Source organism: Acartia tonsa, chromosome 5 (assembly GCF_053477335.1).
Source record: "Acartia tonsa isolate MP-2025a chromosome 5, ASM5347733v1, whole genome shotgun sequence".
Classification (NCBI taxonomy): Eukaryota; Metazoa; Arthropoda; class Copepoda; order Calanoida; family Acartiidae; genus Acartia; species Acartia tonsa.
In genome coordinates this window covers 37,492,005-37,519,601 of record NC_137264.1, presented here as the reverse complement: position 1 = coordinate 37,519,601, position 27,597 = coordinate 37,492,005, and the positions used below count along the sequence as shown (strand labels likewise).

Sequence of the window (27,597 nt, the reverse complement as noted above, 5' to 3'; positions counted from 1 at the left end):
ACAAAGATAAAAAGTAAGACACTATTACTAGTTTCTTACATTAGGGCTTAAAAGATTATATACCCTTGCAAAGCTTTGAATGCTACATTTTAACAAATTTTAATAGTTAATAGATTTTTTTAATAAGTATATGTTTGGCATCCGAAGAGAGAAAACAATTTGTAATGGATCAGAATAAATATGTAAAATTCATATTTTATTGAGTAGTAAACCTCTTATATTTTACAGTATAAACTACTTTAAAAAATTGGATATGTATATTGCATAATGTATATAAAATATATGAAATAGCTAAAAATTCTCAACATAACAACAAATGGCAACAAGAATAAGTAGAAAAAGTAACAAGGATGTTGCAATGTATGAATTTCAACAAATTTTTAAATCTAAAGTTTGAGGGTTTAATTTCTGATTGAATTATTTTTTTGAAAATGAAAATAAAAAAAATTACAAATTTTTTGAAATTAAAGGTAAATATTTTCTTAAAAGTACCTAGCGATCACAATGCCTAATCCTTTCGGAGAACCCAGCCTGTATCTGCAGTACCCTAGCTCTGGCTTGCGTGGCTACCCTATACCTAAACAAACCTATCTAAGTAAAAACAAAAAACCTTTCTCCCCTTATTTTCAATAAAATTCAAAATAATGTGTATAAGGAAGGTTGTGCAATCGACAATGCAAGGGGCATTTTGAGGAGAATCGCCAAAAGGTATTATTGGATGCGGATAGCTCCGAAAGTCGGAGCGGAAACCATCCAGTTAAATTATCCTGCCTACTTTACCTATCAGCGCATTAAATGAAGCAAAATTTCTACAGGAGAAAAAATGCCAGAAATTTGCTTACTGCATTTTTTTCACAATTTTTTTAAATTCTCAATTTATTTTCAAATAGTAGGAAAAGAAAGAGTTAATTTCTAGTAGCTGCACGAGATCAAAAGTGGAGGCCTGCTTCAGGTTTTGAGTTCTGTGTATGTATTTTTTTTTATCTAGTATGTATTATTTGATCTTGTGGGCGCAATTGTTTTTAGGGCGCAACATTTTTTTTTAACCAAAGGTGTATTTATAATAAATAATAATATAAATACGAAAAAATAATAAACTTTACATTTTCTAGTTTTTAACGCCCCCCACCCCATGTAATCGCTATGAAGATTTAAATAAAATTGCGGCAGTCTACTTGGAATCTTAAGGGATTAGACGACAAAGACCATAATTAGATAAACATGTTAATGATAAACAAAATTACCCCTTTATGTAAATTGAATTTTTTGGTTGAATAGTCTGAACACTACTACATAGTTTGGAACCAACCAAATAGAATTTAAAAAGTTTTTGAGGCAATAAATAAAATATCGTAATTATAAAACTTTGGATACCAGATCAATTTACATTACCATGTTTCCTCCCTACCTCTAATCATCATAGTTCTCACATAAAAAATTCAAGTCTACTGATGATAACAATGATAATCTGCAGAGAGAAGAGATTACGCTTTCAGCCTGCTAGCACTCTCTTGTTGTTTACACGAATTTATATCATTATATCTTCCTCAAATCAAGGAATAAAGAAATTAGTTTTAAGAATTTAAAAATACTTTGAAATTACACTGTGTTTGACATAATATAATTGTCGAAACGATACAATTATTGATTTTGTTAACCTTATTAGAATAATAAGTTATAAAATAGTCAGAAACTAGGATTCATAAGAAGTTTCTCTGAAAAGATCATCTAAAAAGACCAAACATTCCCAAGATATTTTGCTTTAGACAAAACGAGCACTTCTTTTTGAAATTCTAGTGGGTATACCCTAAACTTTGAATTTTAGGTATAAAAAGAAATAGAAAAAAAAGTTTATCATTTATTTCTAGGCACAATTTCTCTTGGGTGGGGGAACGTTCCCAAAAAAAGTTAATCTTCCCTGCACATATATGTAAGGTTCGCTTTATCAGTTCAGTGGTTAGCGAGATCCTTCCTGTATATAGTAAAACTCAAAGATAGACATCCTGTTACTTTTATATTATTACAAAAAGTAAATTCTAATATTTTTAAACCTTACCCATTCCTTTATCTAGATTTCTAAGGATTCAAGTTTTCTTTCCTTCACATTCTTTCTAATTCTCAGTAGTACGCATTAACTTGCACAGCTAACGCAACCCCAAACGCTCTGTGTTTTGTTTATTCACAAAATAAAATCTTGATCATGATAACTGTTCAAAATTTTATTAATGGACAATTTGAGAAAAGCGAAAAATTTATAGACAGGTAGGTGATCATTGTAATATTGATAAGCATTTTTTTTTTTTGTATTTTTTTCTACAATTAAGGCTTGTTCGTTTGTTCACAAGTCTTTAATGGATAGCAGTATTAGTTAAATTAGGCATGTCAGAGTTATCCTTACAATTATGCTTTGCAAGATGTTTCTTGTAATAATACAGTAAAACCTTGAAAGCTGAGCATCTCTTTAAACCACCAGTACATCTATTTTTAACTGATATCTTTTTGGCTGCAAATTAACCCATTATTTACATAATATAAGATAGGTAGCGATTCTTAAGATAACTAAGGGAAGAAAATGGTAATCTCCTACCCCACTTCATTGTATACCCTGACGGTAAAATTTACATAGGGGGGGGGGGGGGGGGGCGGGTGTTATATACCTTAATTTTTTTTTGAAAATCATAATTTGTAAATATTTGAAAAGAATGTTTCCATATTAAATTGTTTTATCAAATTTTAAACATCTTTACAACAATGTAAGGTAATATTAAAATATTTAACAATAGCAAAATATGGAAAGTTTTTGCAATTGCAATATAATTTTTTTGAAAAAAAATATTTTTGTTTGTTTTGTACCAAGGAAAATGAACTTTGAACATTAGGTAGTGAAAAATTATAAAGTGAAAGTTATTAGAAAATCTTTTCAGAAACAAAGCTACTCTATAATTCAAAATGTCCGCACGTTCTTCTATCGGAATGTATGGTTGTGAGCTTTTACAAATGATTTTCTCGCTTGTTCTTTGGTAAAAATTTACATGACCAATGATTATCTTCTGTATGTTTCAGTTAGTTCGTCTGTTTGCCCATTATCCGTACTATGTCGTTAGAAAATCAATAGGAATAAAATTATTTGCTCAATTGCTATAAAAGATAGATGACTAACATTTCTTGTGAAAAATCCTATAATTTTTCGCGCTTAAATAATGTTGTCGATCTTGTTGGATTAAAAATTGATTAATATAATAATATATTATATAAAAAAATCCAAATCAATTTTATATCTAATATCTATAAAAAGAGAAAAAAAATGTCAACAAGAACGACTACTTTCATAGAAGTAAGCAAAATATTTCTTGTGCAAGCAAGGTTTGAGTGTCCTTTGAATGTCATTCCGCTCGTCGTTGGGGCCGTGAGGTTTTGGGTTTGTATCTTGGCCCAAACCGCTTCATAACTAAAGACGTTAAATGTACCTACTTTTACAAAGTAAGGCACACGACATTAAAAGTAAAAGTCATGGTTTAAAATAAGTACGACTCATCATGCACAGTTAGGACTTCAAGCACTCACCCGCCCGAAAAAGTGTTAATCATACTTGGTATTAATCAGTCGCATTACATCCAATGATTAACGGACATACGGACATGCCATTGTTATAGACTTATAGAGTAGGTAAAACACGACCCAACCAATCCAATTTTCATTTCCATAATAAAAAAAATCTTTTATTATTTCTAGTCACAACCCTGCCACGGGAGAAGTATGGGCTCTGATTCCAGATTCTGGCAGCCAGGAATCATTTTTATCATCAATGATAATATTATAGTATCATGTCCTTCTGTCCGTCCGTCCGTCTCTATCAAAGAGATTTTTTCCATAACTCTGTAGCCGTAACTCAGATTCAAACTCGTTTAGATGCTTTAATATTTTACAAATAGGGATTTTCATATTTGGGCCAGGTTTAGACTTTCAGCTGATTTTCAAAATTGTATAAGGTTGATTTACCTGAGGCATGCAGGAGGCTGGCGCGCGGCTGACGAGTCCCCGTTTTAACAACTGCAGTTTAAACTAAATTTTTAAAACATATTATCTTTAGTTCATCAGGCCAAAGTGTCATGGGTAAAAGAATAACATAGGATATCCAACATTAGTGGAATGTGATTTCTAGGAATCCGTTTGTGGGAATCTAAACAGGGGGGAATCGAATATGGGATATGTGTTGGATACCCTTACCTACACCTTATTATCATGATAATAAGATTTTAAAAGTGCAAGATGATAATTATGATAACCTGAAGGAGGTAGATGATGCTGTGACAGCTGCCGAAGCTGCTTTCCCCGCATGGTCTGCTCTAGATTACTCGGACAGGGCTAGATATCTATTCAAAATTGCTGACATTATTGATGAAAGGTGAGCAATAGGAAAATCAAAAATGGCTGTAATTCCATTCTTTAATAAATAATTTTAAAGTTCTGAAATTGTTCAATGTTTCAAATAAAAAGCCTTTAAAGAAAAATGTAAAATCAATTTGTCACACCTGCCAATAAAATCAAAACTAGTTTTTCTGAACTATTTCACCATATCTACATCCCTATTTTTAAAGGTTAGAAGAATTTGCTCTGGCAGAGTCTAAGGACCAAGGGAAACCTGTAAAGCTGGCCAGGACCATGGACATCCCCAGAGCATCACACAACTTTAGAACATTTGCTCAGGCTTGGCAGGTATCAGATTAATAGGCGTTTTCCCTCAAAGTGTCTAGTTGTGCACAGAAACCCAGCCCCACTTATTTTGAAATAATTTTAAAATAAGGGGGTGGTAGATCTTTGTTTGTTTGCTTATTACTTTAGGTTACACTAGCGGCTACGTCCCTATAAGCCTCTAGGGGGAAGTTGATCTCCTCTCCATTTCAATTTAAGTTTTTAAGAGAAAAAGTAATTTTTTAGGGGGGATAGGGGTTGTCTTTTTTAATTGGATGGAGGAGATAGTTAAAAATCTAACCTAGACCTATAAGAAGATTCACTGTAAAGAGGAACCTACTACTTTATATAATAAGAATTATGATGGATTATATTGATGTTAATGTTAATTTACGTCAATTTTTCCCCTGTCATAATATCCACGTATATTCTACATCCATTCTCACCATTTGAAACTTGATCATGGTAAAGGGGAAAAATTGGATCTACTGCAGTTCACGGTAAAATATTGCTGGTAACGAATATTGCCAAACGGCTGAACGTACAGATCATGCCCACACACTGTTTTAGGCGGCATAAGAAGGCCTACAAATAATCTGGAATAGCCATAAATCAATAATGCATAATTATCTCGCAGTGCAGAGAAATGCGCGAAAAAGGCCTATTTTACGCGTTTTTCTTTAGTGAAGCTTTCCCCTGTGCATCATTGGATCTTGGCTATTCCAGATTATTTGTAGGCCTTTTTATACCGCTTAAAATGGTGTGCGGGTATGATCTGTACGTTCAGCCGTTTGGCAGCTAGCAGCCTTTAAAATTCCTATATTTTTGGCAATATTCGTTACCAACAATATTTTACCGTGAACTGCAGTAGATCCGAAAAAATAGATAAATTATTGAGTCAACAGATCTTCTATTTGGCCTGACCATGGACCATCCTCTTTTCGACAGCAACTGATCAAGATTTTTGCCATATTCTACTTTTTGGATATTATAATGAATATTCTTAGAACTTTTGGGTCTTAATATAAGAAATACTGTTTCAAAAGTTAGGTTTACTTTTCATCTAAGTAAGATTAAACTATCAACTATATTGGAAAATGGTGTATCTATTTTTTTAGATAGGAATACCTTTTTATAAGTTCTTTATTTTAGCATCTGGTGGAGACAGCAAATGTAGTTAAAGAACAAGGTGTAATTAACTACAGTGTCAGACATCCTATTGGTATTGCAGGTATTTAATTCTTTTTAAAAGTATAGCAAAAGTTATAATTTGTTGATTTGTAAACTTTTAAATAAAAGTTTTGGTTGATTTTGATTCTTTTGCCTGCTTTGAAGAATATTTTATCTCTAGTAATAAATTAACTCTTTAAAAAAAGATACTTTAACATCAAATTTCTATAGGCAAAAGAAAACAAAATCAATTGTTTAGAAAATTATCACAAAAACATTTTATTATTTCAAACTCTTTGATAACATTTTCAATGAAAAGAAATATTTGATAGAAAAAATTAAAACAATATAAACAATAAAAAAAATTCAAGTTAACCAAAAATAATTTATTTCTTAACAATTTTGTTTCTTCCATAACCATTATAAAGCATTTTGCCGGACTTGCAAGTGACAGTCCCGGTGTTTAAACAAGCCTAAATAATCATAGCCGCTCCACAACTTTTGAGAAAATGCAGCAGTTGTGGCTATGAGCACAATATTGTCCTACTCCTATGTCGAGCCACTTCATTTCAACAATTCAAAATAATTCGCACAGGCATCAAAGCCGTATTTTTAAAAAACCCAAGTCTGGGCTAATGAGGGCGGCTGCCGAGCCCTGATTTTTAGAACATGGATAAAATTTTCCCACTTAAAAGCAACTTTTTCTTTGAAAAAAAAATATTAATCATGAATTTTTAAGGACTGATTTCTCCATGGAATCTTCCTCTCTACCTTCTCTCATTTAAAATAGCCCCCGCTATTATGGCAGGTAGGGAAATAGTTTCAGCAATTGATAGAAAGATAGAGAATAGATAGACCGAGCAATTTTTAGATATGATAGAAAATAGATTTTTTATGGCTTTAAGGCTTTTTTATAAGGTCAGGTTTGATTATTTATATTTTATTTTTAAGGTAAATTTAATTCTTAAAAAGTATGACATATTTAAAGAAAAATAATCAATCACTTAAGAAAGTTCTTTATCTAAAAACTAGCGGCTACGCCCCCTAGAGGCTTCTAGGGGCACTTGAGGGAGGAGTTGAAGTTAATAACCAAACTATTTTATCTTAGATTTAAAGAGAAAAGTACAAAAAGTTTTGGGTAGGCGGGTGATCCCTCACATTATGGAATTTAAGTTAAAAAGAATTACATAAAAAAAATTATGGTGGAGATATTTCTTTTCTATGGGCGATTTCTCTTGGGAGGATGGTGGTACCCTCCACCAAAATAGTTATAAACCTTTATGGGACCTATGAGAAGCTACCATGTTAAGGAGAACCCGATCGGTTCAGCGGTTAGCGAGATCCTTTGGTACAAACAAACAAACAGACAGACAGACATCGTTCTACATTGTATTGTAGACAAGGGCATATTTTGTTTAAAAGAAATATTTAGTTATAAAAGTTTAATCAATGTAAAAAAAAATTAAATAGATTTTTAAATCATAAATAAACACATTTATTTTCAACTTCTTTGAGTTCCAAATTACAATAGAATCTTTATTATCTTAATTTAATCATAATTTTTACATACATTTAAACTTTTGTCATGTATGTAAAAAGAAAATTTAACTGATAGTTTGAAATTATAAAAATTATGTTTATGACATTTTTTTCTAAACAATACTTGAAATAAAAAGATATGACATGTGGTCAGGTAACACTGTGGTTTGTAAGCCTAGTGAGATGACCAGTGTGACCGCCTGGATGCTGTGTCAAGTGTGCCAGCAGGTAGGTCAAACTTCAGCTCTGGTACAAGCAGGTAGGTCAACCTACAATCCAGGTACAAACACAAAGTTTGGAGATATGGATTTTTTCTTATATATAGATTTCATTCTGTACAATACATATACCTACATTAATTATATAAAAACTTAAAACTGAAAGGTTTTGTGGTAATACTCTTGTTTAATCACTCCCCGTTATTTTAAATCTTTATTTTTTCACTCAACTCTTTAGGGCTCTCCTCCTTCTCCTCACCTAACCTATCCCAACCTGAAATTTAAATATACACCACACTTTGAAAGTTATTTAAAATAAGGGTTGGTTAGTGATAGTTCCACTAAAAATCGGAAGGAAGTTATCTATCATTCTAGTAAGTACATATAAAACAGAACAAGCCTGTCGAAAAAAGATCATAGGTAAGTCAAAATTAACAGAGAGAAAAATTGGATGACTGGTAAGATAAAACTTTTATCTAATTCATCCTTAAGAGATTTTTTCTGAAAAAAACCAGGAAAAAATATTTTTACATTCTATATAATAATTCGAGTAGGTATTTGAAAAGTAAGGTACATACATACAACCAAGCAAATAATATTTAGATGAAAAGCAAACATAATTACTTCATAAAAATTTGACTTGTAAAATTTTGTCAAGTCATATTTATTTTAATGTACCTTTAAATGCATAGAAGCACAGAAATAAAAACATCTAATTTTTAAAAGAGCCTTACAGACAGACAGGGAAAATATTTAATAGAAATCTCAGCCCTAGAAAAATAAATTTTATCTCATAAAATACCTTTATAGCATTACAGGGCATCGGATGGTCATTTTTTTTACAAGGATATATCTTTAATATCATACAATTAAATTACACTGTCTTGTCACCAACTGATGCACAAACATATTAAGTATACTATGGATAAGCTTCGCTCCTAAGAAAAACATAATGTTGTATAAATATAACGGTGTTTTCCTTCAAAGTCCCTAGCCAGCTAAAAAAAACATACCCAACCCGTCTTTTTTTATAAATTGATTGAAAAAAAAATTACTATCTTTTTTTTCTCTATAGGGTTAGGGTCTTCCCTGGGTAAATCAATGGCACAATAAAAATAACCCCCTACCTTTTCTCTTTTCATTATAAAATAAAGGAGGTTGGGGCGTGGTTCCAGGCTCTACTTGACACTTTAAGAGAAACCACCTATAAAACTAATCTGTTATAACCTGATCTTACACCTATTAGCATTAATTATAATAGCACAGAAAGTGCAATTTTAGCATTAATATTACTTTTCTAAAGATACAAATGTTATTTTCTAAACCTGTACAAGGATAGACAGTGATTACATTGCTTTGTTTTAAAACCTAAAAAAAGACAAAAATTTTACAAATGGTTTAAATCCTGTTATTCATAATTTTAATCTGCCCTACAGTTATTTATATAAATTTTTAAATCTGTAATAATGTTGATTTTATAGAACGGTATAAGTCTGACAAAAAATTTCGGTATGGGTTCGAAGCCGTTGGATTGGAACCGGTTCTCAGCCATACTGAATAATCATGTAGAGCATCGTATCACAGACAATATTATACGAATAATAAAAAAGAAATAATAATCAATACAAGTTTTGTTAGCCTTGGCCTCCGGCCCCATCGGGTAACAAAACTGGTTTTAATCTTATTAATAATATTTAAATGTAATATCCCCGGAAAGCTATATATAATGCGATAAGATAAATAACTTTAAATGATTGGTTAAATAGCAATTTCGCGACAAAAATTTGTAACAAAATTAGATTTAAATGAAATCTATTTGTCAATTATTGAAAAGCTGTATTATACAATTACCAAATAAGGTTGAAAGAAAAATTATTTTTAAAAAATATTTAATATAATATAATATGTTAAGGCTGGCCTTCCGCAAGGAGTAGTGAACATGGTGTTTGGTTATGGACACACTGTTGGCGAGGCTATTGTTACACATCCACAGGTATATTGTGTCAGGCGAATGACAATTTTAACCCATTACCCAATATAATCTATCCTTACATGACCTAAAGTATTAAACAATCTAACAAAAACTACCCTTTGATTTCAATTTATTACAAAATAAGGAGGAGAGAGAATATGAGTGCTCGAGAGGGTATTTTGTGCAATAGCACCCAAATTACTTTCAGATTTTTATTTCAGTGTATTTGATAGAAAAGGTAACTTTTAAAACAACTTTTTTATCCATAAAGTTTAAAATAAATTTGTTTTTCATTCAGTATTTATCCAGCTTTCATTTTTTATAGGTATACTTTTCCTTAATATATTATTTATTTAAAATTTTGATGAAAAATATCAAATAAGTGTTTTTTTAATTCTTTCTTACTAAAAACTTATTTCAATGGGTTGTTTTGATATGATTCTCAAAATTATGTTTCTAAGGGCTCTGATCTTATTCATATTTGTAAAATTGGTAACTATACATATATGTTATTGGATGCGCCAATAACCTCGAGAGGAGTCCCCTGCGTGCCAGCAGAGTATATGTATTATCAAACAAGGATGGCAACATCCATAAAGCGAAGCTCTGAAGCGGTAGGACAAACGAACAATAACTCTTGTAGAGTGTAAAAAAAACTGAATAAGCAAAATATATATATGTATAAGTTTTGACAAACTTGTACGTAAATTTGTAGCAAAACTTATTAAATACAGAATACTGTTTAAGAACATACTTAGATTTTTAGGACTTGATTATAGAGTTGGTTCACTTGTTATATTGTACCTTGTTGTAATTGGAATCAGTACTCAAAAAATCAGATTAATAGGATAATTATATCCTACAAAAGTTGTTGCCAAAAAAGTTAAAATCAGCATGTTTTAAATGGAGGTAAGGACTTTCTGGTAATGATTATATAGATGTTGCGCTCACTAAGTCGTACCTAATTGTTACAGGAATCATCAGGATAAGTTAAATTGATAGGACAATTCTAAATTTTCTAAATTAACGAAAAGAGCTAACTGTTCCAGACGGACGGACTGACGACCATAATTATAGAAAAGCTTCGCTTTAAAGAAATAAGTAATATTTAGGCAGGAAAACCGCAAATCGCTTTTGGTTGTCAATGTCCATCCATGTATCTTGGTTAAATAAATAATCTACCACAAAGCTTAAAAAAGTTAATACCTAACTGGAAATTGCAGGATGTAATAGGAAGGATTTAAATGATTAATGTTATTATCAGATAAAAATACTAAAGAGTGTGTATGTACTAAGATAAAAGAGAAGGACAGTAGACAAGGGCATACACATGATTTTGTCTTGTCGGGGATGGGGGGGGGGGGGGCATAGTCCAGAGTCTTTTTTTTAAATGGGGCAATAGGGTTTAAAGATGAAACAAAGACCAAATTGCTGCAAAATTGTGTCAAAAATCATCCATGTGACGTCATAAAAATGAGGTATTATCCATCACTTGTTTAGGGTTTTCTTTCCTACTTATCCTATCATATCCCTCATTTTATGACGTCACATGGATCATTTTTTACACAATTTTGCAGCAATTTGGTCTTTGTCTAAAGATGAATTTGGTTTCAAATATTTTTTGATCCCTCCAACCAACCACTCCCGCATTTTCTACCCTCCCATGATAATTTCCAATATAAGAGTGTAGGTATAGTTCACTGAAAATAGTGTGGAGGGGTTATAGCCCCCCCCCCCCCTTGACCCAATATGAAAACTCCTATGACAGAGAATTATAAATATAAACCAAACTTGTTTGCTCTGGTTATCATGAAGAATTTTTTAAAAACATTTATTTCGATTTAATGAGAAAATTGCACGACAATTATTTTTAGATTGCTCCAATTTTCTGGAACATTAATTGGTCTAGAATTATTTAATGTCATACTAAGGTCGTTACTGAAGGAACCAACATTTTTAAGAAAAAAATTATTAGCATATGTGAGAAATAAAAAGAGTCATCTGATTTTGAGCATTTCTTTGAATTTTTAAAGCTTAAAACGTTTTCTATAAATGTCAGCCTCCCTTACTTTGTTTGTTACAATGAAACTATGTAATAATGTATTACATAGTGATTATTTAACTATAAGAAATAAGTTTATGTTTAATTGACCTATTTTTTATATTATTTTATTTCTTTTATTGCTTTGTAGAAAATTTGTAATTTTAATGAGTTATAGCTAAACCAATAAACAAATTAATTGTAAGGTCAAGGATATAAATTAAAAGTTTCTATTAAACTTGCAATAACTAAAAAGAAGGTATATAAATCTTCGGGTATAGTCCTTTTCGTAACATCGCACCTTATGGGGCGATTCTTCGTATTTTTCACAGTAGATTTTCTCCTACTTCTAGTCCCTGCGGGGGGCTCTAACCCTTCGGGGCCAATTACCTAACCCTGTGAGGCAATCACCTAACCCAATATAACCTAACCTAACCTAAAATAACCTATAAAAAGCCATTTTAAAAATACGACAAACCGCCCCTTATTGGGCGATGTTACGAAAGGGACTATTCTCAAATTTTCTTATGGATAAAGATCTAGTAAGGTTTTATGTCATTTCATTAATATTTCGCTAACCTTTTTTTGTTTCTTATCTGGACCTTTTAAGGTGTCCTTGGTAGGTTTATAGCTATTTTCCTTTGTAATATAGATGTTTCTAGATGGTAGTGGTGCAGATAATAATCCTTATATAAAATTAACATGATGTCTGTCTGTGTGTACCGAAGGATCTTGCTAACAGTTGAGCCAATATAGTTCTCCTTTACAATGTAACTTCTCATTGGTCCTGGGGAGGTTTATGGATTTTTTTTTTTTGGGGGGGGGGTATCACCATCGTTCCAAGAGAAGTCGACCCTAGATTTTTTTTACTCTTCTTTCTAATACTAAAATTGAAAGCTTGGGGGTCGACTCCCCCCCCCCCCTTCCATCACTCTAAGTGCACCTAGAAGCCTCTAGGGGGCGTAGCTGATTGTGAATTATATTTAATTTAGGTGAGGGTTATCAGCTTTACAGGATCTACGGGTGTAGGACAGCATATTGCCAGGTAAAGTCTAACATCCTTTCTTAATAAAGGTTGGACACACCTTAGTTTTATAGTAACTACTCTTCTTGTATTGCCTAAAGAATCAAGTCGTCTATAGGATGAGTAGAGCAGAAATAAAGGACGTACAGGTGTAGGTGTAGGGAGATTAAAGGGAGTTTATCCCACCTTCCCAAAAACCGTTGACCTCTCCTTTATCCATATGTCTTACCCCCCCCCCCCAAAAAAAAAAAAAAAAAAGCTTGGACGTCCTTAGTAGAAATTCATTAGGAAAATAACAGAGTTCAATTGCCTAACCCTGCGGGGTAATCACCTAACCTAAAATAACCAAAAGCCATTGTGAAAATACGACAAAAGTCCCTTAAGAGGCGAATGGAACTATACTCCAATATTGAAATTTCAAGTAAACTTTAAAAGAATTATCAAGCTTAGCCGTTTTCAAGATTCTACCGGACATACATCCAGCAACCAAAAATTGGCATTGTATTTCTAGGACTGCAGCCCCACTAATGAAAAAAATCAGCCTTGAACTGGGAGGAAAAAATGCGGCTGTTATTTTTGACGACGCTGATTTGGACAAATGTGTACAGGTAGCGTTTTTAATCAGGGATCTAAAGGAATAAGATAATGGTCGATAAATTGATGCACACAAAATTACCCCATCTGTACATTACAATTAGTAGTTTAAACACTCAACTTAATTGACCAATCAATTAAATTTCAATAAAAGTCTCCAAAGTTGTTAAGGTAACGAATAAGAAAACGTAATTTTAAAACTTTGGGGAATAGTGTAATATACAGCTCATTGTCCCCTTCCTTCCTTCCTGGACTTCGATTGTAAGGTTGGGTTGATGCCTCGAAGGTTAACATACTTTTAATTATCATTTGAGGACTCTTATTAAATCTTGATTGTGTTGCACAAACTAAATATGTCAAAAAATTCCACCAATAATTTCAATATTCAGAAGAGTAAGTCGTTTAGGGTTATACATCACTTTTTCTTCCATCGCTTTATCCCTTAAGATTTCTGAAATTGTGAGAACTAAGTTTTATGAAAAGTAAATCTTTATAAAAAAAACAAGGATGACAACATCCATAAAAGTGAAGCACTGAAACGGTAGGACAAACGGATATTAACACTTGTATCGTGTCAGAAATGAATAATCAGAATATAAATGTATAAGAGTCGAAGCAAAATTGTATGTAAATTTGTTAAAAATCTGCTTGATACAGGATAATGTTTATGGACATATTTACATTTTTAGGACTTGATTATAGAGTTGCTTCGCTTGCAACATTATACTTTGTTGTCTCAGGAATCAACATACCAAAAATCAGATCAATCAGATGATTAGATCACATAAAAATTTGTTGTTATAAAAGTAAAAAAAATCAACATGTTTAAAATGGACGTACGAACATTCTTTTAATGATTATAGAGTTGCTACGCTTTCTAAATCGTACCTAACTACTACAGGAATCACCATGCAAAGTTTGAAATCAATAGGACAATTCTAACATGCCTAAATTAAAATACTATCCGTGTGTGACGAACGTACGGAACAACCCTAATTATAGAAGAGCTTTTCTCTTAATAATAGATAACATTGGATTAAGGTCAAAAGTCAATATAATTTTCCCTGTTTTAATGAATAATCCGCATTTATGTTACTTATATACGCACAATAAATGTAATAGTGTATTACCCATACTACTTCCTGGATCTATTGTTGGGGACCTTTTTCGTCTGCCAGCAAATTTTTTTTTCCGCTCTTTTGTGTTGATATTTCCGACGCTATTGGCTGAAACCTAAATATCAAACTTATTGTCGGCACAGGGTCAACGGGGTAGGGACATACAGTTATCTAACCCCCTCCCCCTCTATTGTTTATTCTAATTTACGTACTAAGTTAATACTCTACAAGCCCTATAAAAGCTGTTTTATTAACATATGGCTATCGTCATTAGAGAAGCTATATAATTGAAGCTATAGGATTTTAAATTAACGTCAATTTTTGGCTTATAGCTGAGATAAATATGAAACAAAAAGCTCTTAAAATGACCAGTCAAAAATGTACCAGCAATGCTAGCTTGTATCAATTATCTTTTATGATGCCAAAATATTTTTCTTTTCTCAGGGAGTTGTGAGATCATCATTTCTGAACCAGGGAGAAATATGTTTGTGCACCAGTAGAATTTTTGTACAAGAGGTAAGTAATGAATAGCGACGCTACTCTTAACAGGTCTAAATATTAGTCAGTATTTCTGTCTGCAGGTATTAGTTGGTCTTTCTGTCTGTAATTATTTGAAATTTTTGTGTATACTAATTACTAATAGAAGTTTTGAGCAGCAAAGCTACACTGCAAGTGTTAGGATAAGCTGGCCTTCTTTTATAAGGGATTTAGTTATACTTAAGAGATGCATTTTCACATAATGATAAGAATTATGATGTTTTCTTCATTGTACTATCTCTGAGTACCTGATGGAGGATAAACTAGGCAACTTTATAACAAAAGCAAAACTTTCAAGTTTTCATAACCTAACTTTTAAATCAAATACAAAAGATTTATGGATCAGGTGTGACTAATACTAACTAAGGAATTTTCAGGGAGGGAAAGGACATATGGCCGTTTATAACACTAGTCTCAAAAGTTTTATGATATGGTTTTCTTATTCGTTGGCTTAACAAATTTGGGGACTTTTATTGAATTATGATCGGTTGGTTTATTAAGATATGTAATTTTGTGAATCATAATTGGGGATGTACAATGTACATCGGCGTTGCTACAAAAGACCTACTCTACAAAAGACCTACCCCTACAAAAGGTCTACTCTACAAAAGACCTACCCCTACATAAGACCTACTCTACAAAATACCTACCCCTACATAAGACCTACTCTACAAAAGACCTACGAATATATATTGTTATATAAACATCAAATTTATTAATAAAGTAATACATAATCAATACATGGCCGCAGCGCTCGGCCCCCTGGCCTGCCTAGCCGCGGGCGCTCGGCCTCCGTGCCTATAACCTAACCTAACCTTACCTAAATATTGTAAAAAAAAAATAATAAAATTTGAAAAAAATCTACCAACCACTTTTTGTAAATCAACGAAATTCTAAAATATAATTAAGTTAATGTACGATAAACATTCATACATTATTACATATAAGTTAGGTTAGGTTATAGGCAAGGGGGCCGAGTGCCCGCGACTAGGCAGGCCAGGGGGCCGAGCTCTGCGGCCATGACCTTCTAGCATTACGATTTTTTGTAGAGTAGGTCTTTTGTAGGTGTTGGTCTTTTGTAGAACCGACGAGTAGGTCTTTTGTAGGGGTAGGTCTTTTGTAGAGTTTATTAAGATATGTAATTTTGTGTATCATAATTGGGGATGTACAATGTACATGTACATAAATTTGTTGGCCATTGTCCATTATCTCTTTAGATTTCTGGTACTTTTCAATATCTTTAATGGCTGCTAACAACCATGAAGCTAGACATTCAGTGTCAACATAAACTTGCTTAATAATCAACCTGTAAAAATCTTAAGCAAGAATTATCAAGTAATAATTAGGGCGCGCAAGGCTTTAGGAAACAAGCTTAAATTTACTTTTTTTGGCGTTTTTACAAGCAGTTAGAACAGTGTCAGCCTGAAAACCTGGATAACAACATCAGCAAGTAACAAAAAAAAACATAGATGATGGATAAATGTACAAAGTGAGTTATAGAGCTTATATTCAGTTGTCATAAGAAGGTAATGAAAATGATATTACGCATTAAGAACAGACTGAAGGCCAAGTAAATCATTCACTAGATGCTAATTTCAATTGTCTATGTTAAATAATAGCAGAGTTAACAGCTTTTCTTCCTTATCGTTTGAAAGACAGACTATATGAATTATAGATTAACTAGCGGCTTTCATTGCCTCTAGGGGCTTTGCCCTTAGAGGCAATGAAAGAAAAAAAATTACCTCTGGAGATGCCCCCACAAATTTTAAATAATTTTTAAAAAAGGGGGGCGGATTTTTTCATTTTCTTGGGGTTTGGGGGTGTCCCACCCCCCCCCCCCCAAGAAAATAGCTTAAAACCACCACAGGACCAGTAGGTATATTCCCTGAAGAGTAGAATCCGATCGGTTCATTGGTTACCGAGATCTTAAGGGACGGACAGACGGACAGACAGACAGACAGACAGACATCATTCTACTTTGTATTATAGATATCGCCACTAAAAAGACCTTCCTTAGTAATTCCGACATGATCAGATTCTATTGTTGTAACAGTTTGTTTGAAGCTAAAATAATCTGTAAATAATCTCTTTTTAAATTTAAATAGGCTTATTGTTTACACACTTTACATTAAAGAGATGATTGTTTATTTGTTTTTGTACAGTTTAAGATGCATCTTAATTAGTGTCCTTCTCCCTCACTTACTGACTGTCTCACTCACACTCTTTTCCTTTTTTCTTTTGATCCTTTCCTCTATTTGTTCCTCCGTCCGTCAGTCTGTAATGCAATGGGGGGAATTTTCTCGGTTGATCTGATCATGGTTGATCATAAAAAAAAACAAGTATGACAACATCCATTAAATCGAAATTCTAAAATAAGAAGGTCAAACAAACATGAACACTTGAGTTAATAAAATAATAAACAGAAAATCTAAAAGTTGAAACAAAATTGTATTTAGACTTATTGCATAATTTCGTAAATACAGTATTTGGCTATAAGAATACTTTTCCTTTTTTTGGATTTGATTATAGAAATGCATCGATTTACATATCATAAATTGTTGTCCAATTAATCATTATTAAACAAGGATAACAACATCCATAAAAAGCAACGGTAGGACAAAGGGGCATCAACGCTAGTAGAGTGTCAGAACTGAATTATCAGAATGTAAATGTATAAGATTGGAAGCAAAATTGTAAGTAAATTTGTTGAAAATTTGCTTGATGCAGGATAATGTTTAAGGACATACTTACATTTTTAGAACTTGATTATAGAGTCGATTTTCTTATAATATCGTACTATGTTGTCCCAGGAATCAGTATACCAAAACCAGATCAATCGGATAATTAGATCATATAAAATTTGTTGTTAAAAAGTGAAAAAAAATCAACAAGTTGAAAATGAACGTTCGGACATTTTGGTAACGAATATAGAGTTACTATTAAATTGTACTTAACTACTACAGGGATCACCATGCAAAATTTGAAATCGATAGGACAATTCTAACGTGCATAAATTAACTGAAAAGCTATCCGTCGTGAACGTGATGACGGAGTACCAATCCTTATTATAGAAAAGCTTCGCTTTTAAAATCAGTTGGATGGGTTAATTATCTCATATAAAAATATGTTAGCAATAAGTTTAAAATCTGGTAAGGATTGTAGAGTTGCCAAGCTTTCTAAAACATACATAACTGTTACAAATATCACCATGCATATTTAGGACAATTTCTAGCATAAGCAAATTACCCACAGGAGCTAAAGTCTGCCTTATAAACAAAATATAATATAAATCTATAATACAAAGTAGAACGATGTCTGTCTGTTTGTTTGTCTGTTTGTTTGTTTGTAGCGAAGGATCTCGCTAACCGCTGAACTGATCATAGGTCCCGGAAAGGTTTATAACTATTTTCTTGGGGGGTGGGACACCCCCAACCCCCCCCAAAAATAAAATAATCCCTCCCCCCCCCCAAAAAAAATGTTTTCTTTTTAAAACTAAAATTAAAATAGTGGGGTTGAAAAATTGGTTTGATCAAACCTCTTGGGGCAAAGCCCCTAGAGGCTAGGGGCGAAGCCGCTAGTATAATATAAATCTATAATACAAAGTAGAACAATGTCTGTTTGTTTGTTTGTTTGTAGCGAAGGATCTCGCTAACCGCTGAACCGATCGGGTTCTCCTTTACAGGGTAGCTTAGCATAGGTTCCGGGAAGGTTTATAACTATTTTCTTTGGGGTTGGGACACCCCCCCCCAAAAAAATAACAATACCCCTCCCAAAAAAATGGTACAAGGTAAGCTAGGTAAGGTGTAATTTGATTTTCATTTTTAGGGTATTTATGAGAAGTTTGTAGAAAAATATGTGGAAGAAGCCGGCAAATTAAAAACAGGAGATCCGTTAAATGAAGAAAACTTTCTTGGTGCAGTTAACAGGTTAGATTTTGTTCAGCCGCAGCTGATTTTATTCGGCAGTTAGTCAACAATCCGCAGCTAGAGGCTAGCTAGCCACTTTTACCAAACATCTCTATATAATATCCCTGGAAATATTTGGTAAAGCACTCATACTTACTATTTTTGAAGCTTAAGATTTCAATAACTACTGAATCGATTATATTTTCCATTTAAAAAAGGACCTGGGTTTAGTTTTATAGACCCCTAGATGCTAGAGTCGCAGCTGCTGGTATACTCTTATTATGCTTGTATTTAGTAAGATCCACTATGACAAAGTGCAAAGCTATGTTAAACTGGCAGAAACTGAAGGAGGTACTATTGTCCTCGGGGAAAACACTAAAAGGTAAAAAAAAAATTTAAAATAAATAAAAATTTAAAATCTTCACTATATTTAGTAAATGTAAATATTTAAATGCATTACAACTCGAGTCGATATAGAGCAAAATGCATGGACAAATAATTGACAGAATAAACTTTTACGCATCAAATGTAGAATAACTCTACGAGTGCTTGAGTTTTTTTTAAATTAAGGTTTTAAAGGCATCTTTAACCTTGTACCTAACCAGAACGAGCATCAAAACAACCCTTTTCTTTAATCTTTGTAACACATCTATATTTTTTTTAAATTTAAAGTTTGGAACTCGTCGAAGAAAATAAGAATGGTTGGTTTGTGCCACCTACAATCATTACTGGACTACCAGATTCTTCAAGGTATGCCATATCTTTTAGTAGCGCAGCTACTCTATAATCCTAGTTTGTCTGTATGTCTATACGTCTCTACTTGGATATCATAGATGGTTTGTTCCACCTACAATCATTACTAGACTACCAGATTCTTTAAGGTATGCCATATCTTTTAGAAGCGCAGCTACTCTATAATCCTAGTTTGTCTGTATGTCTATACGTCTCTACTTGGATATCATAGATGGTTTGTACCACCTACAATCATTACTGGACTACCAGATTCTTTAAGGTATGCCATATCTTTTAGAAGCGCAGCTACTCTATAATCCTAGTTTGTCTGTATGTCTATACGTCTCTACTTGGATATCATAGATGGTTTGTTCCATCTACAATCATTACTGGACTACCAGATTCTTCAAGGTATGCCATATCTTTTATTAGCGCAGCTACTCTATAATCCTGGTTTGTCTGTATGTCTATACGTCTCTACTTGGATATCATAGTTGGTTTGTTTTACCTACAATCATTACTAGACTACTAGATTTCTCTAGAGGTATGATCTACCTTTTGTTAGCGTAGCTACTTTATAAATAGATAATATAGGCAAATAGACAAACGGACAAAGTGAGTTATAGAGCCGATCATCTATTAGCATAACCAAGAAAAGAAAGAGAAATATCTGCAAATAAATATGCAAACTCAAAATCACGAAACCTTAAAAAAAGGGTTATTTTATTTGAAAGTTATAAAAAGAAAAGCAGCTAAAAAACTGCTTAAAAGCAGTCCAACCGCTACAGATGTTTAATACTTAATCATGTTCCATATTGATGGAAATAGTGACAAGAATTATCAGCCTTCTGTCTTTTACAGGAGCCGAGAAAATCGGATGTGGAAAATAAAAGCGGCTAAATAGCTGCTTTAAAGCAGTCCGACCGCTAATTATGTTATATACTTAGTTATGCTCTATTTTGATGGGAAAGCTGACAAAAAGTATCAGCATTCTATCTTTTGTAGGAGGTGAGAAAATCACGTTTCCCTAAATACGTTTCAGACAGACAGACATTTCAAATTATAGAGTAGCTCCACAATTAAAAAAAATATTTTAAGATTCAAGTGACAGTATAGCTTCTTTATAACTATGTTAAATAGTGTTTTATCTTATAATTTAAAACTTTGCGGCTTAAACTATAGAAATATTTATACTTGTTTACATTATGTAAAAAACTTATTTGTTACTCTTTTGTTGCAATTTAATGATCAAGGCACTAACAAGTTAACGTGAAATCATTTAGAAGGAAATTCTGAACTTTCCGAGTATGGAAAATCTTTACATACATAAAAGTAACTGGATATCTCTTGGTCGTTTTTAGCTAAGAATCCCGAGCTGGATCTTTAAATCGTTTTTATAGTGCGCTGAATCGGGGCGATTCAGAGGTGATTTGTAGGTGCGCTGGTGGTTAGCCACAGCGCGCCTATAAAACATTGATATTTAAAAGATTTTCGGCGCGGTGTTGTTAAATCGCTTGCGACACTCAATAAAATATCGATCCGCGCCAGTACAACTTTATTACATAAGCCGTGTCAGTAAGGCATTTTATGTAAAATTCCGTGTCAGCATGGTATTTTATATAAAACATTAATATATAATTTATTTTAAAAATAACTATAAAAATGTTTTCACAATAGTTTTGCAATAAAATATTAAAGTAATTAAAAAAAAATATTTATTTATTAAATAAATCACCCCGATTTTAACCGGCAATGCCACTCGGTGAGTGGCGTTGCCGCGCCGGGCCCGCGCCACTGCCCGATTCAAATCGGCCATGCAAATTCGATTTAAAGATTGATATTAATAATTTGATGGTGCGCCAAATGAATCGCCCCGGTTTAAATCACCTATAAACGATTTAAAGATCGAGCTCCGATATCTTTTACAATGAAGTTTCTCCTAGTTCCAGGACAGGTTAATAACTAATTTCAGGAAGGGTACCGTAAACCCTTCCCAATAAAAATTGGCATTTGGAAAAATGCTCACCCCACAAAAAATTTGCTTAATAAAAAAGACTTTTAATGAAATTGGAGGGTCGAAGTCTATACCATCTAAGGAATTACTATGCTATAAAAATTCAAATTTTATTACAAATATCAAAATCTTAAATAAATAGATCAACATTTTAAAAATAAACTTTTGATCCTTCTTTAGCTAGGACTTAATATTATCGCTTTGCAACGCTTTTTAGATTATACAACATTGACACAGGAATCCTCATGCAAAGCTTTAGATCAAGGGGACGATTATTACATTCCTAACTAAATTTTCAAATCTTCGTTTAGACAAACCCTAAATTTGAAATAGTTTTGTATTATAGTAGTGTACTTCTAGATAGATCTATATAATTGGTAAAATAACAAAGACTTTTATAATAAATGTTTTTTTGCAATATATTTGTTTCTATAAGTATATTTTATTTACTACTTATAAACATATTTAATTATTAAACTAAAACCAAAATATTTCTGCTGAAACATATTTGTATATCTTTTATATTTTTAGAAAATTTACTTATTGTATGTTTTATGTTGAAAGGCTACAAAATATCGCCATTACATTTTTAGTAGCGAAGCTACTCTATAATTTGAAATGTCGGTCAGTATGTATGTATGTCTGTCTGAAGCGTTTTGTGGGAAACGTGATTTTCTCAGGTCCTATAAAAGATAGAAGGCGGAAACTTCTTGTCAACATTCCCATCAATATGGAGTATACTCAAGTATACAACATCAATAGCAGTCGGTATGTTGATTTTTTAAGGTTTTGTGATTTTGAGTTTTTGCATATTTATTTTCATATATCTCATTTTCTTTTCTTTATTATGCTAACAGCTTATATGCTTTATAACTCACTTTGTCCGTTTGTATATTTCATAATAGATTTTGTGCTTCGCTACTTTGGATGTTGTAATCCTTGTTGTGTTAGACCGTCTGAGGGTAAATATGTGATTAAAAGTAAAGCATACATTTAGGGTAATAGATGCTGGTTAATTTGGGGATGATACAATTGTCATATCGATTTCAAAATGAAACAGTTAGTAAGTAACATTCTTCAAACCTTTAATTCGTGAAAGGAGTAAGTTTCAATATCCGGGTTTGGGAGGGGGAGAGATGTAATATTGGTTTAACATATATAGACCTATCCCTTCATCCCTAATTATTACAGATGTATGCAAGAGGAAATATTTGGTCCTGTTGTTTGTGTCACCAGCTTTACAACTGAGCAACAAGTCATTCAAAGAGTTAATAATACCAGGTAGCTTATTTGCAGTTTTTTCCAGGGCAGATTTAAGGCTATTTTTCAAAATCACAATTATTTTGCACTTTACCTCAAACCCTTCTAGGACAATAATTGCAGTTCTCCAACTCTTCGGGGCTACCAAGAACCCAATATAACCTAACCTCACTGGAACTGAAATAAGAAAGAAACAAAGGAAAGGAAGGAGAGGGGGTGGGGTGGGGGTTCTGTGCTCGAATAGGGGAAACCGCCAATTTCTTTCAATGCTGAGAATATCTATGCTAAGGGGCTTAGGCAACAGTTGCATAAAAACCTTATCAACTCGAAGCCTAAGCCATCCTCAGCAACAGCCCTGCGGCTTACAGGAGAAGTAGCCGCAACCACACTCAGCCGCGAGGCTAACTGTGGCTGAATTAAAATTTTGTAGTTCAGGCTTTTGGTGGCTGAGGCTTCGAGTGGCTTACGTTTTCTTTTAGCCGCGCGGCTTATTGGGTGGGTGAGAAAGCCGCGCGGCTGATTTTGAGGTTTTTCTAAGCCGCACAGCAGATGGTGGCTGCGGCTGTAGAGCCCTGGCAAAAATCATCATAAACATACTGTACCAAGTTTAGTTCTTACAGGGAGGGAGGGGACGTAAATGACACAGGTACCCAAAGTTTTATAAGCAAACTAGCTCATTCGTTGGCTTAAATAAATGGGTATATAATTTTATCAATTCTTGATTGTTTAGTCAAAACTAGCAGTGTTCTAACTTAAAAACTTTTAACCAAAATTTTTTTTTGCAATAGGGGTATTTTGTTCATCATCAGTGACATAATCTAGATTAATTTATTGTTCATTATCTTATCCATTACGATCCCTGATATTTTATTAATGTATAGATATGGTTTGTGTGCCAGTGTATGGTCAGAGAATGTAGGCAGAATCCACAGGATGGGACTCAAACTCGAGGTTGGCACTGTCTGGGCAAACTGTTGGCTCAAACGTTGTCTCGACATGCCATTTGGTGGATGTAAGGTATGCCATTATTGGAAATACTGAAATATTAAAGAAGTTAAAAAGTGTACCTAAAGCTGCTGTTATGTCAGGCTTGTGATATTACTAGTAAGAGTAGGGGGAATGCCTTGGTACATAAACAGGCACAACTCATTACCATGCACAGTCAGGAATTTTATACAAAGGTCGTGCAATCAAAGGGTTGGTTGTCTGTAGATTCTTTACATATTCAGCGTAGCAATAGCATTTTGGATAAAACAATAGAGGGTTCCTATTCCATGAAAAAAAATATTTTCTAGAAGAATATGAAGGATTGCCTTAACTTCAACTTAACAATTTGATATATTAACCAGAGTAGCAATTATATCTATTATTGATGGATATCGTACTTGGATGGTAGGCTTTTTGTTTCTTTTTGTGTTCACTAGCGGTTTCGCCCCTAGCCTCTAGGGGCTTTGCCCCAAGAGGTGATACAAATTTTTTTATGGCGAAATACGTAAAAGGACCAAGGAAATCTACAAAAAAAAAATGGGGGGGGGGATTTTTTGTTTTTTGGGGGGATTGGGGGTGTCCCACCCCCCAAGAAAATAGCCTTAAACCACCACAGGACCAGTAGGTATATTCCCTGAAGAGTAGAATCCGATCGGTTCAGTGGTTACCGAGATCTTAAGGGACGGACGGACGGACAGACAGACGGACAGACATCGTTCTACTTTGTATTATAGATACGAGTTTCGCATTTATGTTCACATAAACTATTGATTTTTTCCAATGGAAAAAAATATAAGCGGAAGGGAGATATGAGACAATGTGTGTAAATACTAAATACATGATTAAATGAAACCTCATAGCTAATACCCCTAATCCAATTTTTCTCTTTTTCCAGAATTTCCGTGTATTTTTCCTACATTAGTACATTTGAGATACATATTTACAGTAGCGTGCACGGCTACTCTATGATCAAATTTTTCCATACGTCTATCTGTCAGAAACGGGATGGAGTTTATGTGAATTTATTAGTTACAATTTAAGAAATACAGCTTTTTTGGAAAATTCCCCAAAAAATAATTTAATTAGCCCGTCTATCTGTTGATCATTTTATAAAAGCCATATTATTTATTTTTATGAATGTTTCGCGGTTTTCTATTCTTCTTTATTTCCTTTTCACCCCTTTCTTTTTATGACCACTGAAAACTTGCTCTTTAATTCACTTCGTTCGATCGTCATTCATGATTATTTTTTTGTGCTTCTCTACTTCTTGATGTTGTTATTCTTGTTAATGGAATAATATAATATATTATAATGTCAAATATCGATTGCAAAGGTTTGAAGATAATTATTCCCAGTATGGTTTCAAATCCGATAAATTTCCGCTAAATTAAAATCGGTTCTTATACATATACTGAACCATGTGTATCGTACTTCAAATAATCCTATAATTTTTCATTTTATTATTCGCAGAAACATGTCTATAATACGATGTAATGATAGGTTTTTTATCGCATTGTATTATTTACAGCTTCCCGCGGATAGTAAAGTGACAAATTGCAAGATAAATCATGGTTTTGTTGGCCCCGAGGGTCAAAGGCCTGGGTCTACAAAACTGGTATGTAGAAATTATATTTTTATTTTTATTATTTTTTAATAATTCTCTGCAATACGATACGATACAGGATTTTTTCAGTTTGGTTCAGAACCAGTTCTAATTCAGTGGAAATTATCGGTTTTGAATCCATACTGGAAATAAGCATTCATGTTTGTCTAGGATTCTGGAACAGGACGAGAAGGAACACGACACTCACTGGAGGCATTCACTGAAGAAAAAACAGTCTGTGTGCAAATATTTTAATTTTAATCAGAAAATTCAAGGATAGGACAATAGACTCTTAATCAACTCCACCATAACTCATTTTATGAATGTGTTCAATTTTGCTTTTAGAAAATTATAATTATCAGAAGAAGAAAGAATTGAAAGTATTCAGCTCCATTGTCCTTTCCATCCCTATTAAACATTTCAACATACATAATCTAATGAAGACAATCAGCCTATTGCTCTAAAATGACCAATTTATTTATACAACTTTATAAACAAAAAACAATTTAATTAAAAAACGACATTTTAATTTTGCATTTATTAACACTAATCAACATTCATGAAAATTTACAACAGTTAGGGAGTTGAATCCATTTTTATAGAAGCAGAAATATAATCTATGATTATGGTTTGGACCCTCTAAAACTGTAATCTACCCTTCCACTTTCCCCTCTCTTGGTGAAGATATCTTCAACGCCGATACGATTTTTGAAATATAATCTTAAATTTCAAAAATCGTATCGGCGTTGAAGATATCTTCACCAAGAGAGGGGAAAGTGGAATCTTACATTTAAAAAATCGTATCGGCGTTGAAGATATCTTCACCAAGAGAGGGGAAAGTGGAAAGGTAGATTACAGTTTTAGAGGGTCCAAACCATAATCATAGATTATATTTCTGCTTCTATAAAAATGGATTCAACTCCCTAACTTTACAACATCAAAATTCTATCATTTAATTAGTTTTCATTAAACAATAAACAAATACAATTATATACAGTAATAGCGCAACAATTACAAGCTAAAATAAAACAGAAATAAATGACTGGGATCTAAAGTATCGATAAATGTATGTACATCCTCACCTTAATTATTAACACAAAATTTCCCCGTCTGTAGATTACTATTAGTGGTGAAACGTTTGAACACTCAACGAAATTAACCAACCAATTAAAATTGAATAAAAGTCCACAAGGTTCATAACCCAATGAGTAAAAAAGCTTTTTTTACAAGACTAGTGTAATAAACAGCCCAATGTCCCCTCCATCCCCGAATAAAAGGTATGGTTACTGTTAGGGTTATATTATCGAATACATTATTAAATAACATTTTTCTAAAAAAAATCTATAAGTAAAGAAACAAAAAATATTTTACCTTTTATTGAACGTTGTCAGACCAACGGGCTGCCTCTAGTAATGTTTATTTTACTGTACTTTGGTTTAATTATAGGAGTATTTGCGCTACTAAAGAAAACATTGTACATCACATCATTAAAAAATGTTTTCCTTATTAAATAAAATATATAAAATTCGTTCTTTTATTATGTTAATTAAGTACATCATTGTACATCAAAAAATTAAAACATGTTTTCCTTATCAAATAAAATATATAAAATTTGTTCTTTTGTTATGTTTATTAAGTACATCATTGTACATCACATCATTAAAATCATTTTTTCCTTATTAAATAAAATTTTTAAAATTTGTTCTTTTGTTATGTTTATTAAGTACATCAAAGCAAAGCCACTCTTTAACTATTGTAAAAATTATCTAAACTTTGTCATTTTTAGATTATGACTTTTGAAATTTACCTATGTCCTAAAAAAATTCCAGGGCCTATGAGAAGCTATCCTGTAAAGGAATCAGGGTTGGCAGGAAAAGTCCAGGGCAGTTAAAACCACATGATTTTTTCTTATTTTTTAACCACCAACAAAAATCCATAACAAAAGTCCACCTTAAAAAATGCTGTTTTCACCTCCAAAAAGGTCCTAAATTACTACTTTTTCTTAAGAAACTTCTTATTTTTTCTTAAAATGCCTGTACACACAATTTACAAAAAAAAACTTATTTTAAGAAAGCAACAATTTTATTTGAAAAATTTATTTTGGCATGAAAGAGGCAATAGTGAGCTGAGAGGATTTCTTGGTAGTACAGATACTCTACAATTCTCTTGAATGAATGAATGTTAGTAAAAA

At 32.7% G+C, this 27,597-nt stretch overlaps 1 protein-coding gene across 1 annotated transcript; it reads left to right on the top strand.

The window, feature by feature from the left end:
• The first annotated feature begins 2,126 nt into the window (after positions 1–2,126).
• On the top strand, positions 2,127–25,872 carry LOC145319428 (2-aminomuconic semialdehyde dehydrogenase-like). The gene is made up of 17 exons (XM_080161565.1): positions 2,127–2,262; positions 3,733–3,789; positions 4,295–4,405; positions 4,599–4,716; positions 5,845–5,923; positions 6,602–6,670; positions 7,556–7,629; positions 9,532–9,612; positions 12,625–12,677; positions 13,168–13,264; positions 14,813–14,884; positions 18,731–18,831; positions 19,106–19,192; positions 19,483–19,560; positions 22,748–22,837; positions 23,698–23,833; positions 25,578–25,872. The coding sequence occupies exons 1-17, from the start codon at positions 2,201–2,203 to the stop codon at positions 25,659–25,661; spliced, it is 1,449 nt and encodes a 482-aa protein (XP_080017691.1). The 5' UTR covers positions 2,127–2,200; the 3' UTR covers positions 25,662–25,872.
• Positions 25,873–27,597: the final 1,725 nt, after the last annotated feature.

Bases quoted from the DNA above. Each gene is read 5' to 3' on its own strand.
- LOC145319428 (XM_080161565.1), top strand. From the start codon at position 2,201: ATGATAACTGTTCAAAATTTTATTAATGGACAATTTGAGAAAAGCGAA. The intron at 4,717-5,844 runs GTATCAGATTAA...TCTTTATTTTAG, and splicing joins CATTTGCTCAGGCTTGGCAG to CATCTGGTGGAGACAGCAAA. The intron at 19,561-22,747 runs GTATGCCATATC...TAATTATTACAG, and splicing joins GGACTACCAGATTCTTCAAG to ATGTATGCAAGAGGAAATAT.